Below are 16,768 nucleotides of genomic sequence, written 5' to 3'. Positions count from 1 at the left end.
TATCTATCAATGTTTACTATGTTAAGATATTAACATAACTGAATATTATTAGGAAAATAGTTTTGACCCTGTGGACCCCCTGAAAGGGTCTTGGAGACCCCAGGGGTCCTCACATCACACTGTGAAAGCTACTTTTATAAAATATGTAAACCCTTTTCAGTTACTGACGGGGAGGAAAGATGGAGGTTAGAGAGGATATTCCCCACACATGGTGGGGACAGGCATAGAAGAGTGAGGCAAGGATTGAACTGAATTCTGTGAGAAAGGAAGGGACTGATGTGAAGGCATTCAGATCAGAATGTGGCAGCATGGATGGATACAGGGGACCCTCGGCAGTGTTACTGAGTGATGGGAGCAGAAGGGAGCGCCCTGGCTCAGGCAGTTCTCCCCCAGTGTGTGTTGGACCCAAGACACAGAATGGGTACCCTCCGGAAAGTTGTCAGACACACTGTCTCCTGGGAGGAGGGGCTGCTTCTGTGAGTGTTCAGAGGTGGTTGGTTTAAGCTGAAAGCAAGTTGGTCAGCAAGAGGGCAGGGGAGTGAAAGATAGAGAAGAGAAAGAGGCAGGCTGTAGGGGTGAGATGTAGGGAGCAGTAGCCAGGAGACAGAAGGGCCGCTGCACATCAGTCCAGCTTAAATGTGATGAACAGTTCCTCAAAGGGGGCACATGTATTCAGAATGACACATTCCAAGTTGTGCTGATGTAAAGTATGGTAAATGATTCTAGCCCAGTGGAAATAGGCAGTGAGAGTTTGAGTAATGCCACATTTGTACTTGTGTCTCTCCATGGTAAGGGTTTGGTCATTGAGTCACTGGCTCACATAATCTGTTTTAGTATTATTAAAAAAGAGAAAACCATACTGAAAAATTTGCCAACTTAGGGGAACGTGGCTTAGTCTAAAATCTTTGAAGTCTAAATCTGCTCAGTGAAGTTGGATCCATCTAAAGTCCTTTGTCCTCCAGGTGCCTTGAGTCCAGTAATGGGGGCGGGGGAGGGGCACCCAGACAGAGTGGAGTACAACCTTAGGGCTCACTCTTACGCACAGGAAAAAGCACCACCCCCTATGGCCAGGAGGAGGTTTGACAAGTGTCTACCTCATGGGGTGTATTTCCTCATTTTACGGCAAGTGAGCTGAATGTATTAGAGGCAGCATGGAGAAGGGGACAGATCCTCAGCTCTGTGACTCTGGGCTCATCGCTTCATTGGTCTCTGCCTGCCTCAGTTTACCATCTGGAAAATGAGGAGATTTGGTTCAGTGACCTCTGAATCAATGATCTTATAAGTGTGATGATCTTTAAGGATCCTTCTCTGCCTAAATCCATGAGAAGAAAGGAGAGATGTCTTAGGAATAGCCCAGAGCGCGGGGCTTCAATTTATTTATCTCTGTATTACAGTCCTTAGGTCAAAACTTGCCCATTTGCCAGTGGGCGTATCTCTAGCTAAGGAAACAACAGTAGTTACTATTGTAATAGCTAACATTTCTATAGCACTCTAAGGTTTGCAAAGCATTCTCCAGCAGCCCTGGGAGGGAGGTGCTGTTAGGATCCCCATCTCACAAATGAATCCCCTGAGGCAGGTAGAGGTGACTTGCCCAGGGTCACCAGTTAGTGTGTGTGACTGAAGCTGATTAAATTCAGCTCTTCTGACTCCTGGTCTAATGCTCCATCTGTTCCTCTGCCCTGAACTACCATTTTGAAATTTCTGGGCCATTAACTTTGACTTAAGTAGTTATTGCTTAAAACATCTAAGAAAATTTCTTCATGCTGAGTAATGTTTCTGCACTTTGGTTTTAAATGGTCCTTAGGTGTTTTTCTGAAATTGGTTGGAACCTGTCTGTTCATTTATCAATTTATAGATAAGGTTTGTCTCTGTGTGTGCATGTGTATCATTGTAGCTTGTATAGGTATATGGCTGCTGAACCTCTACATCGATTTTAGTGACTGATGAAACCATTACTTTGCCCGTGGTCTCTTCCACACTGGATCTGCCTGTGTGTGAACATGCACAGAGAAATGGCAGCTGTTGGTTTTGAGGTGCTGGTCTTGCTTTGCCGTTCTCCTTCCCACCTTTGCTTGACCAGGCTCCTTCCCCATGTTCCTTGGCTGGGCCCCCAGGGTGTCCCGGTGGCTCTCCCTGCCTTTGAAGGGGTCCGTCTCTGCCTTTCTTCCAGGATCACCCACCTCTCAAACATCCCAGGGACTGAAGAGCGATGGGAAAGGAGCAAAACGGAAAACTGTGGAGGAAGAGAAGAATGGGAGCGAAGAGCTTGTGGAAAAGAAAGTTTGTAAAGGTTTTCAGACAGTTTGAAAACAAACGTATTAGATTTTATGCCTCACAAGCCCAGGCCAGAGGGAGGATCAGCTCGAGCTTTTCATTGTTCGTTTCTGTCCCGAGGGGCGTGTTCTTTGTGCAGACCCTCCCTGCCTTAGTTAATTTTTCGTTTATTCCTTTTCCTCTGACCTCTCTTGGGTTTCCCTAGAAGACCCCCTATGTACCAGAACCCTAAAGCCAGTGCATTTACCATCCAGTTGAGGAAGTCAGTGACCCCATTTGTGAAGTTCCAGATATCCCTACTGTTTCTCTTCCACTCCTCATCTCCGGAGCATGTCCCGGAATGGGGAAGGAGGCTAAAGCTGGACAGCTTTGTCCTTCACTGCCCGTTGTGGTTGGGGTTTGAGTGGGAGCCTGGATATGCAGGTGCTCACCACAGCTACTGCTGTTTGTCAATGCAGTATCTGGACTTGGCTGTGGTTACACAGCTTGAGGGGAGAGAAAAAGAATTTGGGGCTTCTGAACTACCGCAGAAATGTAGCTTGTATGATGGAGTGAGGCACCGTGTGCTCTCCCGCCCTCTCCAACGGGAGCACCTTCTGTCCTGGTTGTGGGGTGCGGCCCACCTTCTCCAGGCGCCGCCACAGACAAACACTGCTCATGGCAGGCCTTTTATTGTTGGTCCGAGAAAGTTTCAGGGGAGTTTGGGGATTTGTCATTGTTGAATTCTTCTAGCCAAATTCAGATGTAGAAGTAAATATTTGTCTAATGGGCTCTAATGAAAAGGAGTTTTTGAGCAGCTGTGCTGGTCTGTGTGCTTGCCACAGCTGGAATAGAGGAGCTCTTTCTTTCGGATGCTTTGAAGGCACTGTCCTCTGTTTAAAGCAGAAGACAGTGCCTGGGGCCTGCTGGGTCTTCCTTCCACTGGGCCAGGCTCCAGTCCCCTCTGAGAACACCTGAGGTCCCCCAGGCCCGAAGAGTCTGTGAGGCAGCGTAGTTAGCATGTGGGGAGTTGTTGAGTTAAGCGCGTGCAGCCTTCCAAGACAGGGCTTCTGAAAGAAGAGCTTGGCTGCTTTCATGTTGTTTTCGTTCTCAGATTCCTCGGTGATCTTTGGCCTTAAAGGTTATGTGGCAGAGAGGAAAGGAGAGAGAGAAGAGATGCAGGATGCTCACGTGATCCTGAATGACATCACAGAGGAGTGTAAGCCCCTGTCTTCTCTGATGTGAGTACCCAGGGCCCAGCCCCTCAGCCTGGGGTCCCACGCATCAGGGGTGGGGGCTGCCACAACCAGGAGGAAAGGAATCTCAGAAGGGTCAAGTGGGTCATCCATGGTCACAGCCATTGGAGTAGTGATGCGTGAGCCCTTAGCGCCTAAAGGTCTGATAGTCATGGAAGTGTCCTTGCGTTCTCTTTGCCCTAGCAGGTGGCCCTGGGTGCTCCCAGCCTTCCACTGGCCATGTGCCTTGTGCCTCTCTTGCCGAGTGCCCAGCCCACCTTTTTTTCCCGCCCGCCATTCCCTGGTAGACATCCAGCCTTGGCCGCTGATCTTCTTCAGAGGTCTCTGATTTTTCTTACACCCACTGGTCATCAGTGGCACCTGGTTATCACCCTCTGAGCTGGGCTCCTCTCAGGCTCTGTGCAGTTGATCAGTGTCCATTGCTGCCACACACAAGCTCCAGTAAAATGTTAGTATTGAAAAGATGGGCTTTGATTTCCTCCACCACCAGTTCAGAACCTACTCTGGCTTGCTCTCTACTGCTGCTGGTGCCACCACCCCCTCCTTACAAGCTCTGGACTGAGCTCACAGCTGTGTGATTCCATCCATAGAGGGTGGCTCCCTGGGGTGCTCATCCCAAAGCACGTTGAAATCTGGGCGAAAGGCGCCTTTGGGAGCTTACAGATTTAGACTTGAGGAAAACTCTTCAAGTCCAGGCCTAATGTATCCCCTGAGGCAGAATTGGTGGGCCTTGCCCACATTTACACAGCCTGTAAGTGTTAGCAGCAGGCCTTGCACCCAGTTTCCCGGATGCAGGTTTAGCACTTGGCCCATGGCGCTGTGCTGCTGCTGTTCCCTCTGCCTGGTCTTTGCTGTCTGATTGAGCAGACCAAACTCTGAGTAATTAGAGAGCAGAGGCCTTGCACTCATCAGCATGATGTCATCCACAGACATGAGCATCTGGAAGACCTGGTCCTCCTCCTTTGACCTCTCCTTGGCTCAAGGTCTCCCCCTTGTGGTGGCAGATGGCATTCACAGACCTACACCTCCAAGTGCCTTTTGTGGTATTTATAATCAAAGGGCCATGGAGCGATTACCGCTGGTGTTAGATCTTCTTAGGAACCATAAGGGTCTCAGGGCCTTTTCTGTAAATGGTCTTGTAAAGTGGCTCTTTGTTCTTTAAAATCCAATGCTTTTTCATAATCGCCACATAATGTCTGATGTTTTCTACATATTTCAGTTAATTGAGAAAGTAGAACAATTGGGCCCAATGCTGACGGTCAGTTGTGAATGCCTGCTGGCTCCTCATTACTACCCTCATCAGAGATTGCTTTGATTCCTTTATAGATTCTGTGTAGAGGAGAGAACAGATCCACAGGTTGGTCATCCTCATTCTTTGGGGCTAAATAAGCTCCAAGACTTTTGCCCCTTCTGAGTTAGGCTTCCCTCTTTCTGCCACACTGGGCTTTGCTCTCCAGGCCCTCACATGTGGATCTCTTGTCCAGACTCAGTGCAGTCTGACCTCTCTTCTCTGTGTTCCCTTGAGCACCATTTCTACAGAAGTGCCTCGGGGCCCAGGGTGCTGGTTCCACCATCTCTGCTGAAATGGTTTGTCTGACTTTCTCCGGCTTCTCTCTGCAGTCCTCTTTCCATTTTTCTCTTAAAATGTCACTGGGATGGCTTTGGCTTTCTAGCCAGACTTCTGTAAGACTGGTTTGACCACATTCTGGTGCTTCTCTGCTTCATGAGGCAATATTGCTGATAGTTATCCAGAGAGTTTTACTTATGAGTTGAGATTGTGGGATGTCTCATCAGAAACCATCACTTACCATGCATAATGAACTATGATTTTGTCACGGCATAGACTGTGGAGAAGGAATGGTGCTCATTGCTGCAAAAGAGCTGTGATGTCATCAGGGCCATGGGCCTTCTCTACCCAGGCAGTTGCACAAATGCTGGAACCAGACTTCTCCAAACAAGAAAATCTGAAAGCTCATCCCCCCTCTGAAGCTCAGCCTTTCCCCTGGGGCGGGGGGAGAGGTGGGAGGAATCCATGGATGTGGTGAAGTCAATACAAATGGATGTCTGAGTGGGTTAACTTCTGGTGAGTCTGACTCGAGCAGCTGGGGGGACGAGGATGGGCTGAGCTTGCCTCTACCTCTGCCCCTGGCTTCCTTTAAGGTTCAGCTAAGATCCCACCTGGTTTCCCCCCTGCACTCACCCTTGTTCCCCATGGCTAGTGCCTTTCCTCTGGGATGACCCACCTTCTACCCTGTCCAGATCTTGTTTGGACATGACTATTTGCATGTTGTCTCCTCCCTCTCTCTGTTTCTCTCACTCTGAGCCCGGGGTCTGACATGCAGAAAATGTTTATCCAGTGCTTCTTGACTGATTGAATTTAGTGGAGGCTTGAGGAAAGCCAAAGCCTGCAAAGGGCAGGGCAGTGTGGTCTCGAGATGAGAGGCAGGATGTCATGTGGGAGCACACTGTGAAAGCCAGTGTAGCCACACCATCGTGTGTGTGTGTGTGTGTGTGTGTGTGTGCGCGCGCGCGCGCTGCAGAGGTCAGTCAGAGGCCTTTTCAGGCCCCACATAGGAGTCTGTGCTTTATTCTGGAGGCCAGGCAGAGCCTGCTGGACCTTCAAATCGGGGGAGCTTAGAGGGAAACATAACTTCTGTTGTAGACATGGGTTTCCTTCATGAACCTGGATGCAGAATTGGGGCTCAGCAGGGACCTGGAATGGGAAGCTGCCTTACTCCAGGAGCTAGGGAGATCCCGAAGAGAAAGGGCCCACAGAGGTGGAACGAGTGATGACCCAGCAGGGGAGCTGAGGCAAAAGTGCCGAGGGGTAGTGATGTCACCAAGCTGGGGAGCCAAGGAGACCGTTTGGGAAATGGTGGAACTACTTGTGCTGTCTTCCAAGTGCTGAGAAGCCTGAGAGCCCCATCACACATTCTCCCCAAGGAGCAGGCAGAAGCGCAGGAAGTTAAAGGGTGCGCCCATGGTCCCATGGTTCACATGGGTTAGAGGCAGGATTCACAACAGTCCTGGCACCAGGTCACCTTCTTTGGAAGCCTAGGTACTTGAGGCATGTCTGAGCTTGACTTCTTTCTTCCTGCTTTCAATGAACCATTTCATGGAGCCTCAGGCTCAGCCAGCCTCAACTTCCTCATATCTACAGTGTGGGTAGGAGTTTTGCCAAGGGCTCCCACAAATTATCACTGCTCTTCTAAACAACCCCAAGCCTCCTTTACAGTTATTTTAAGGTTTAGTAAGGCCTATTCTTAGTCTCTGAGACACTTTATATTTTAGCCTGATGGTTTTCCTTAACCTGTCTTTCTTAAAAACATAAGCCATGGAATGAGAAGAATGAGAATGATACTCAGCCAAAATGTGCACTGCATCCATCTGAGTGTTTGTGCCTTAGGCCATTCTGTTAATAGGTTTGGTTTCTTCCCTCACAGCTCTCGGGTTTCCTACTTTGCTGTTTTCGATGGGCATGGAGGTGTCCGAGCCTCCAAGTTTGCTGCTCAGAATTTGCATCAGAACCTAATCAGGAAATTTCCTAAAGGTAAGTGAGCTCTAGGTGATTTCTCTTTCACTTCATGAATATAGAAAGATCTATCATTTTGAGAGGATGTGAGGGATTCCCTGATGTGTTCCTGGGGTGAGGGTGAAGGGCAGTTTGCTGAACTAGAGTCTCAGGACAGGTGTAGGGCTGTTGGTAAGACTGTACGCAGGTGACCAGCAAGATGGAGGATTAGACACTTGCTGACCCTGCCACCCTCTCCAACCTCTGCAAATTCAGACTGTGTGCCTGACATGAAGCACTTTGAGCTGCTTCCACAGTTGAAGACAAGAAGAACACCAGCATGTTGAACTGACAGCAGAGAAGGCTAGCCCTTAAATGAGGTCCCTCAGCCTCCCTCGCAGGCCACGCAGCAAGCCCACCTGCCTGCCTCTACCCGGGATGCCAGATGGCTGAAGTTCACTCTGTGCTGCCCCAGAACTCAACCAGAAAACTTGGGGACAGAATGCACAATAGGCCCTCCAGATCAGCTCAGGAATCCAGATATTGATGGATTAATGTTGCAGGACAAAGGAAAATGGCTCAACACCTAATGAAGCAAAAGACCTTATGGGTATGAGATCATGGAACCTGAGCAGGAAAGCAGAATTTGTGGCCTGCACAGCAGAAATGATTGGCAGAATAGAATGCCTTTAATCTATAGCAGCAAACTTCACCGGAGAAACAAGAGAGAGTGACTGATTGGAAATGCAGAATGTACAGAAGTAAAGGACAGTCTCGAAAAAGAAGAACACGTCAACTTGAACACCGCCATGAAAGGAAACTGTGCAGAACTCCCGAACACAGAAGAAAATGTCCCTCCAAATGGGCCTGTCTCTGTGTGGAAAGGGCCTCACTGAAATTGCTTCTTGAGTGTCTGAGCATCTATTCTGCAGCGAATTTGTGAACTTGCCTGAGCTTTAGGCAGTTAGTTAATGCTGTGAGGAGTTGTGAGGCTAGATCCCAGAGATGTAAACCTTCAGCTGAGAAGGGCATTCTCAAGCAAGGGGTCTTTAGACATCTTTACTCCTAGTCATTCTGGTGCATCTCTAAAAGGGGAACTAGAATTTAATTCAAAGGGAACCCTCCCCCCCCCACCCCCAGAGTGTGATTGGATTGTGCCCTTCTGTAACAGGAGAGGTGATCAGTGTGGAGAAAACTGTGAAGAGATGCCTTCTGGACACTTTCAAGCACACGGACGAGGAGTTCCTCAAGCAGGCCTCCAGCCAGTAAGTACAACAGGCTGGGGTGGGAGCTTCCTGCCTGTTAGCCAGATGGATGTGCCCTTTGTGTGATGACCACATCATTCCTCTTTCTCTACAGGAAGCCTGCTTGGAAGGATGGTTCTACGGCCACGTGTGTCCTTGCCGTAGACAATGTCCTCTATATCGCCAACCTGGGAGACAGCCGGGTAAAGTGGCCCTGAACCCCCCTCGACCCTCCCTACTCAGTCAGAGACCCTTCGCAGCATGGTCAGCTTTGGGGAGGGAAGCCACCCCACAGGCTACTTTATTCAGACTTGAGAAAACCTCAGATTCACAGTAGGGGTCCAGAAGCGGCTTGTTTTGTGCCTCTGACCCCTGTCAGTTCTTCAGTTTAGTTTCTGAACTCTAGATGGGGCCGCTGACCATGGTTTTGTAATGCCCTGAGCTGCTGTGGCAGTGTCACATTATGTTGACAGCCAAGCACTCTACATGTGGGGGCTCATTGGATCCTCAGAACAACTCTGAGGAGGGGCCTGCTATGGTTCCCATTTTACAGATGAAGGAACTGAGGCCCAGAAAGGTTAGGATCTGGCAGCCTGAAAATACTTGAGGGGGGAATAATTATGAGGTCTTCCTGACTCAAAGTCCAACATGATCCCTTGGACCACCTGAAAACGGACAGTCCTCTGCCATGTTATATCACCTCACATTTTTCTTTTTGATCCCTTGAACTTGTTTGGATTTACTGGGATTTGGGGGAGGGGAAGCCCACTGGGGACTGACTCTGAAACCTGCCCCTTCTCCTGGTGCCTGGCAGTGGTTCTGTGGGGATCCTGGGCCGTGTCAGCTGTTCTCAATGGTTCTCTTGCCCTGTCTAGGCGATCTTGTGCCGCTATAATGAGGAGAGTCACAGACATGCAGCCTTAAGCCTCAGCAAAGAACACAATCCCACCCAGTATGAGGAGCGCATGCGGATACAGAAGGCAGGAGGAAATGTCAGGTAACAGAGCACCCCAGAGTCCCCGAGTGAGGATCAGAGGAGGAAGAAGCCCCTGTAGATGTGGGAGGGCCTGCCGTGGGTGCCAGTGTCTGGCCCACTGGCTGAACTGGTATTAGGCCTGACTCTGCAGCCCCAGGAGAGGCTGCGGGGCAGGGGCAGGTCATTGGGAGGCAAGGAGCAGATTGTTTCCATTGTCCCTGTAAGTGCTGTGAGCCCTTGGGAGATGGTGAGAAACAGGGAGACAGTGGGCCTCCATGGAGGGCTTCTTCCCTGCAGGGTTTCTAAGATGTACGTGTGTGAAGCTGGTTGCTCTTAGCGTTAGCAGCCCATAGTGGGACGATGGAAGCGAATTTTAGTCATCAACAAATAAAAACTTTTCACCATCAGTGTCAAAGAACAGAAAAGGTCATAGAGAAGGAGCTAACCATCTGTTATGTTCACTTTGGGTCTCTTAAGTGCATGTTAAATCTAATATTGTCCTATTCGTGTCCCTTTCTGAGCTTCTTGTTTCCTTCTGTGTATTTGTGCCCTGCATGTCTGCAGTTCTCTGCTGCCCGCAGGCATTAGGCTTGCTCCCCACCTCAGACCTCGTTCTGGTGTTTTCCTGTGGCCTTCCACTCGTCCCAAGTCTTGTGGCTCAGATCTTTCTCCTGAAGGAAAGACCGAGCAATCTTGGCCAAGGCCACCAAGGTGCCCCTAGGCCTCCTGGGATATAGGCTGGAGGGCCAGGGCTTGATGACTTCCTTTGGAAAGCTTTTTTCTTTTCTATATCATTGACTCCCATATGGTAGCCTTTGTTTATCATCTGCCATCTCAGCCAAGAGACTGGGCATTGCCCCTCCAGGGAGCCGCTGGATTATCAGTTCTCCAGAAGAACTTTCTGGCCCTTTTTTCTTCTAACATGCAGGCCATGTTTTCTGCTGGAGATAAGAGAGAACATGGAGGCTGAGCAGTGGGAGGAGTCGCTGGCATCTCTGCCCTTTGCTTCTCTGAATGTGAGGCCTATCACAGTCTTCTTGAGTTAGGTCTTACTAGTCCAGGCTGTACAGACCTTAGGAATGGCTGAGACCTCACAAAGCTGTGCTTCTGTCAGTTTGCTGTCATAGAGTGTAAAGTCCTGAACAAGAGTGAGGGTTCCAGATGTAGTACTTGTACCCCTAATGCTGGTGGCCCCTAGACAGCTGCTCACTGATCTATTGGTGTCTGAAGTAGTTCCCTTAGGAGGCTGAGTGTCCAAGACAGGCCCTGGGATGGCCTAGCGCTGCCCCCAGGGCCCCACTGCTGCAGGCCCCTCCCCAGCCCCAGAATGTCAGGGGTCAGATCAGCTGACACCAAGTCGTCTTGCTGGCCTAGGTTTGCCTGAACTTCTCCCAAGCAGCCTTGAGGTTTAGAATGCTTCCCTAAAAGTCATTGCCACCAGGAATCTGAAAGCAGTGCATGTTGGGGGGGAGTCAGTGCCCATTTCAGTGCTCTGACTAATTGGTGTCAGGTGTTACCTGCAGCCCCTTCGCACTTTGAAACCATGTGTTAATGGGGTCGTTTTTGCACAGGGAAGGCACCTAAAAGCTCGTTCAGTCCTTCTCTTCAGCTCGTTATTAAGTCACCTACCAGAGGTCACAGGAAGTTCATTTCAGAGCTAGAATTAAAAACCAAGTTATCTGATTCTTTTCATTAGACCATATTGTTTTATGCAGTATTTTAGTCTCTGCATTTTATTGAGTAATTGTCCTTAAGTTGGTTTTGTTTATATACCTGGTATTTAAGCACACTTAGACTTTAAGTTTTACATTTAGGTAAATTTGCAAAGCTCTTCAAATGGTCGTGGAGGAAATGGAGAAAAATGGCCCCAGCTGTTGCCTTTGCCACCTGGCCATAGCTCAGTCAGCAAGCTCCCACCGAAACAGAGAGTTCATGGATTTAGCCAAATGCCAACTTTTCCTTTTCATTTATATATTACATATGTGTGTGCGTGTGCACAAATGACATGCAGTCTGATATAGGCTATACGTGTACAGCCATTTTAAACAAATTTCTGCACTAGTCATGTTGTAAAGAAGATCAGAACCAAAGGGAAAAATCATGATTCCACAGTTCTTTCTCTGGAGGTGGATGGTGTTTTCCATCACGAGTCTTTTGGAATTGTCTTAGGTCCTTGCATTGCTGAGAAGAGCTCAATCTGTCATCGTTGATCCTCTGCACGATGTTCTCCTGGTTGCGCTCACTTCACTCAGCATCAGGTCATATAAGTCAGCCATTCCCCAGTTGATTGACATCCCCTCAGTTTCCAATTCTTGGCCCGATCAGGTCTAGACTGTCATTTCTTAAAGCACAACAATATTCCGTTACAATCATATTCCACAGCTGTTTAGCCATTCCCCAATTGATGGGAATCCCTTTGATTTCCAATTCTTGGCCACCACAAAAAGCTGCTATAAATATTTTTGTACAACTAAGTCCTTCCCACCTCCCCGCCTTGTTTGGATATCTTTGGGATGCAGACCTAGTAGAGGTATTACTGGATCAAAGGGTTTGTACAGTTCTATAGCCCTTTGGGCATAGTTCCATATTACTCTCCAAATGGTTGGATCAGTTCACAACTCCACCAACAGTGCATTAGTGTTTCATTTTTCCCACATCTTCTCCAGCATTTATCCAAATGCCAACTTTCTGATGAGCATTTCTCAAGCACTTTACAAATACGTTATTTGATCCACTTAGCAGCCCTGGGAGGTAGGTGCTGTTATTCTCATTTTACAAATGAGGAAACTGAAGTGAGCAGGGATTAGGAGATTTGCCCAAGGTCACACAACTAGGCTGTGCCCTGCTGTCTACCATACCACCTCACTGCCCAACCTGAAAATTAGTCAGTAGAGATGTCCCGTTTATCGATGGATGTATTTTAAATCTTCTCAAAGTGAAGAAAGGGTTGAGCTTTTTTAAAAACTGATGTTTTAAATGAAGGGGCAAAAAAGAAAACAGTTATTAGCCTTATGGAATATATTTATAAAGCCAGTTTTCTTTAGTGGAAATGTTTAGAGGTGAGAGCTTTGTGATCCTGGTGTCTCTTGGCATTGCTGTTCACTATGTTTTTGTCCTGTTCCCTGTCCCTTTGAGTTCTTGTTTTGTCTGCATGGGTAGGACCTGAATGCTTTCTTTTCTCCAGGGATGGCAGAGTCCTGGGGGTACTGGAAGTTTCCCGTTCCATTGGGGATGGACAGTACAAGCGCTGTGGCGTCACCTCTGTGCCAGACATCAAACGCTGCCAGCTTACTCAGAATGACAGGTAAAGCCCAGCTACCCCTGGCACATGGAGGTGTGGGGGATGCCTCTGAGGGCCTAGGATACCAAGACAAACCATGATGGTCCATGCCTTGGTGGGGCTTACCTTCTGGTAGAGGGAAACGATGCAGGGAGGAGGGTCTGGGGAGGGGGCTTGCTGGTCACAGTGTAGGGCAAATGGCAACCACATCCTTTCTGGACCACGTTCTTCCCTGATGGCTCGTGTGGATTTGGCTGCTTTAATCCTTGCCAGCAGCATGACCCTGGGCAGCCCCCAGTCAGCTTCTTCACTGGTGAACACAGAAACAAACCCAGCCCCAAACTGGGTCTTTTTTTGGGAGTGTGTGGGGGGCACCTTTTTGGTAAGAAGCCCCAGCCCTGCCAGTTGGATTTTTTGGTGTCCAATATATGATTCATAGTCATCCCTGTGTGCCCCACTGTCTGAGCAGTCAGCCCAGCAGTCCAGCTCTCATACTGCTGACCACAAGAACTGGGTGCTGCTCAGCCTCCCCCTCCTGCCCTTAGGTTTTCCCCCCTCCACTTTGTTTTCCACCTTTCTGTTGCCTGTCTGCCAGACTCAGAGAAAAATGGGGTGTGAAGTTGGATGAGGTGTGAAGCAGAGACTAGAGACGTCCTACCTGGACAAGGGCCCAGATCCACCAATCCTTGCCCGTTCATACTTTATACAGTCATGCTGGCAGAGGGGATTTTTGAAAGTGCATCACCAGAGATCCCTGTTATCAAGGAAAGAACAGAAACCCCAGTTTTACTTTGTGTAAACTGAATGATGAAAATGTGGCCACTTGTGTCATGTGTTTTAAACCCTAAGACACTCAGTTTCTTGGGGCTGTGACTCCAGTCTCAGTCCTGGGCTTAGAGGGCAGCATGTTCTAGGGTCATGCAGCTCTGGGAGCAAGGTAGGCTCCCTCTTAAAGGCAGCCTTCTATTGGGCCTTCTCTCCCCCACATTCCCTCACCCCCACTTTTCTGTTCTCTCCATCTGAGCTCCTTCATGTCTGAGCTAGGAGGGACTTCTCTGGGCACTCAGCCTCTGTGGCCCCGCCTCTTAGCGCTGCTTTGCTTCTCCAAAGCCAAATGGCCTTCCTCACTTGACAACAGCCACTGTTGACCCCTGACTCTTATTTTTCTATGTGTGGACCTCAACCCCTTCTTGCCAATCAATTACTGACCTGTATTAGTAGAGGAAGTATCTCTCCAGTGAAGTTACAGCTCTGGGCAGCAGGTTAATACAAAGTGTGCGGAAAACTTGATTAACAGAAAAGAGTTTGTGCACTTGGGACATCCCCGGACTAGCCTGGTCACTTTTGGTCTCCTCCCTATCATCTCTGTCACCCCTGCAGAATCTCTGTTGGCCTCCCAGCACTTTGGTGAGAGTGTGTGTGCGTGCGTGCGTACGTGCATGCATGCATGCGTGTGTGTGTCTCCATGTCCATCCATTTACTTATTCCCCCCTCACCCCCTCTCTTTTCAGGTTCATCATGCTGGCTTGTGACGGGCTCTTCAAGGTCTTCACCCCTGAGGAAGCTGTGACCTTCATCTTGTCCTGCCTTGAGGTAGGAGATGGATGTCCTGGGGAGGGTGCGCTGGCCTCATGCATGTCAGTTTTTAGAAAAGAACTGAAAAGTTTTCCTTATTCTTTCTTCATTCCCTACCAGCCAAGGGTCCTGTCAGACCTTAAAATATGACTCTGTAAATGGGAGTTCCTGTAATTGGTGCCATTTAATGTCCCTTAGCCATTGCCCAGACCTCTGTCCCCTTGCTCCCTGAAGGCTGTCCCCACCTATCCTTGTCTTGGGAAGGCTGTGGGACTCGTCTCTAGGTCTTATGCTGAGTGAGAGTCCATGTTTGGTAACTGCCGTTTTTCTCTCGGTGAGAGAAGGATGAGAAGATCCAGACCCGGGAAGGGAAGTCAGCCCTTGACGCCAGGTATGAAGCTGCTTGCAACCGTCTGGCTACCAAGGCCGTGCAGCGCGGCTCAGCGGACAACGTCACCGTGATGGTTGTGCGGATAGGGAAGTGAAGGGGGGCACCAGGCAGCAGAGAGGGCAGCATGATATTGATTCAAGGGAATAGTTGGGTTCATGTGTGCGCATTCTGTGTTCTGAGTATCCTCCAGGCTCTGTGGTTGTAAATAAAGGTTGTTTGTTTTTTCTAACTCGTTTAGCTCATGCTCACTTCATGGCATAGTCTGTGTAAGTTTTAGCCAAATGTCCTGCAGTATTTCAGCTTGTAAGTATGGTGGTAGACTCCCCAAGCCTCTTAATAACTGGACCTGCCCCTGGGAGGAATCCCTAAAGCTCCCTCCAGCCCTCAAGGGTTGTCCTTGTGTAGAAATAGAAAGAACCCCGTTAGGCCGATTGGACCGAGAGGGCGTTGGTAAACGCTTCCTTCAACCCAAGGCCGACTTCCTAGTGTAAGGCCAAGCTCGTTTGTACTCGTAGCTTCAACAAAGGCATAAATATAAAATTTCACAGGTTTGCAGACGGCATGAAGTTGGAAGGGACCGCTGATGCAGTGGGCGGTAACAGGATTGAGATCAGAATGCTATAAGAGGCCCAGTCCTGGGCTGGGGTTTAGAGGAGCTTCATAGGCTGGACTGTCTTGCTCTAGAAAACGTCAAACTCTTGGGGTGGGGAGGGGGCGTGCAGGAGAGACACAGATACGGGTGAGTTTAATAGGAGCACCTGGCCACTTCAGTGGCTGCAAGGTCACAGGAGTCCACAGTGTACCATCAGAACCCACCATCTGCCCCTGCCTCCTCCCTCCTCACAGGGACCATGACTGTGTGTCTAGATTAGGTGCCTGTCTACACCTCTTCCCATCCTTCTCTCCTGGCTTGGTTCAGGAGTCACCGCCTTCATGCAGTCACACCTGGCCTCCTCAGCAGAAAGCCTTTTGTAACACCCTCCTTTGTCCCCATTGCAGCCTTCTCTGGGCCCGTGTTCTGCCAATATCCGTACTGCTGGGAGATCCCTTAGCACTGTTCTTTATCTCTGTCTCCACAGCCCCCCATGCACTAGGGAGAAAAGCAAGCTGGCCCTGGCCCTTGGTGTTGAGTTCTGTTTGTTGAATCCTCATGAAAGGAAAGGTCTCAAAGTAGAGACTCAGATATCCTTTTCCTGATAACAATTCAGTAGTTTGTGTACAGCCCCATCTCACTTGTTCCTAAGAAAATAGGGACTAAAGCCTGGGGGGAGCAAAGTTCAGTCTTCTCTTAGTGTGAATCATAGCTTTGGGGAAAAAAGTTCTTCAGGCAAGAATAAAGCCAGTCAGCGAAGAAATAGAATCTCATTTATTTAACTCATGTTTTTGTGCAGAAAAAATACATCCCAGATGTCATGCTTGAGAGATGTTGCGCATCCCCATCTTTCCATCCCCCCAGAGACTCAGTCTTTTCAGAGTAAGGAGCAGGGAAGGCTTGGACCTGCAGCCTTCAAAGCCCGTCAGCTCTGTCCTAGCCACAGCCCTCACTAGCCCTGGCAACCCCTGGGGCCAGCTCTAGTGGGAGGAGGGGTGCCTGGCCCTGTTCCAGTGTCCAGGAGGAAAGCCGTACTCGGCTAGAGTCAGAAATTTAGAATTTAGGCTCCCAACTCTGCCATCATCTCTCTCCTCTGTCATTCAGGAACTCTGAAGGAGGCACTGGCCTGCTGGTCTCCTTGCTTGCAAAATGTTCTTTGTATTCCCTGTTCTTCCACGGTTAGCTCTCAAGCACTCATTCAAACACCCCCATGGAAAAGGAGTCGTGTATGTCATCCACTTGACAATATTGTACAATAAATATATTTCCATAAATATAATGCGTAGACTATGATGAGGATAAGATGTTTGCATTTTTCCAAGAGAAAGTCTAGCTGTTTGACGTGTGTCTGTTGGAAACAGATTCATCTAAGGAAGGGTTTGGCCTCCTTGCCCCCTTATCAGAAAGTAAAAGGTTTTTTTAATTGTCTGTTACCCTTTCCAGGTAGGGTGGGTACAAGTTTTACTGAGAAATCAGAGTCTCTGTACTTTAGAGGTTCACTGCAGCTGTCTATTGTGTGGGGTGGGGAGGAAAGAGGATTAACTTTGAAAACTACCTGATGTTAGCCTTCTTAACATCCCCCCTAAGCAGACTGACCAATGCAGGCCTCCCCGTGTCCTTAGAGGTCATGCCCAGCAGGCTCCCTTAGTTCTGCTGGGCTTTGACTCAGTGGCATACCCAGCCAGGAGCT

At 49.0% G+C, this 16,768-nt stretch overlaps 1 protein-coding gene across 3 annotated transcripts in view; it reads left to right on the top strand.

Annotated features, from left to right (window-relative positions):
* Nucleotides 1–14,715, top strand: part of ILKAP (ILK associated serine/threonine phosphatase) — a 28,345-nt gene extending 13,630 nt beyond the window's left edge. For 2 of the 3 annotated variants that reach the window (XM_072618740.1, XM_072618739.1), the window contains 9 exons: nt 2,171–2,290; nt 3,368–3,494; nt 6,953–7,059; nt 8,192–8,285; nt 8,380–8,467; nt 9,140–9,261; nt 12,425–12,544; nt 14,032–14,113; nt 14,440–14,715. In XM_072618740.1, the coding sequence (XP_072474841.1) occupies nt 2,171–2,290; nt 3,368–3,494; nt 6,953–7,059; nt 8,192–8,285; nt 8,380–8,467; nt 9,140–9,261; nt 12,425–12,544; nt 14,032–14,113; nt 14,440–14,580 (1,001 nt within the window). In that variant the 3' untranslated portion in view covers nt 14,581–14,715. The remainder of the gene's footprint in view (nt 1–2,170; nt 2,291–3,367; nt 3,495–6,952; nt 7,060–8,191; nt 8,286–8,379; nt 8,468–9,139; nt 9,262–12,424; nt 12,545–14,031; nt 14,114–14,439) is intronic. The other variant, XM_072618741.1, reaches the window with a different exon arrangement.
* The last annotated feature ends 2,053 nt before the right edge of the window (nt 14,716–16,768 follow it).

This window comes from Notamacropus eugenii, chromosome 6 (assembly GCF_028372415.1).
Source record: "Notamacropus eugenii isolate mMacEug1 chromosome 6, mMacEug1.pri_v2, whole genome shotgun sequence".
Classification (NCBI taxonomy): domain Eukaryota; kingdom Metazoa; phylum Chordata; class Mammalia; order Diprotodontia; family Macropodidae; genus Notamacropus; species Notamacropus eugenii.
Note: the sequence above shows the minus strand (reverse complement) of the source record. Positions and strands in the feature narration are given on the sequence as shown.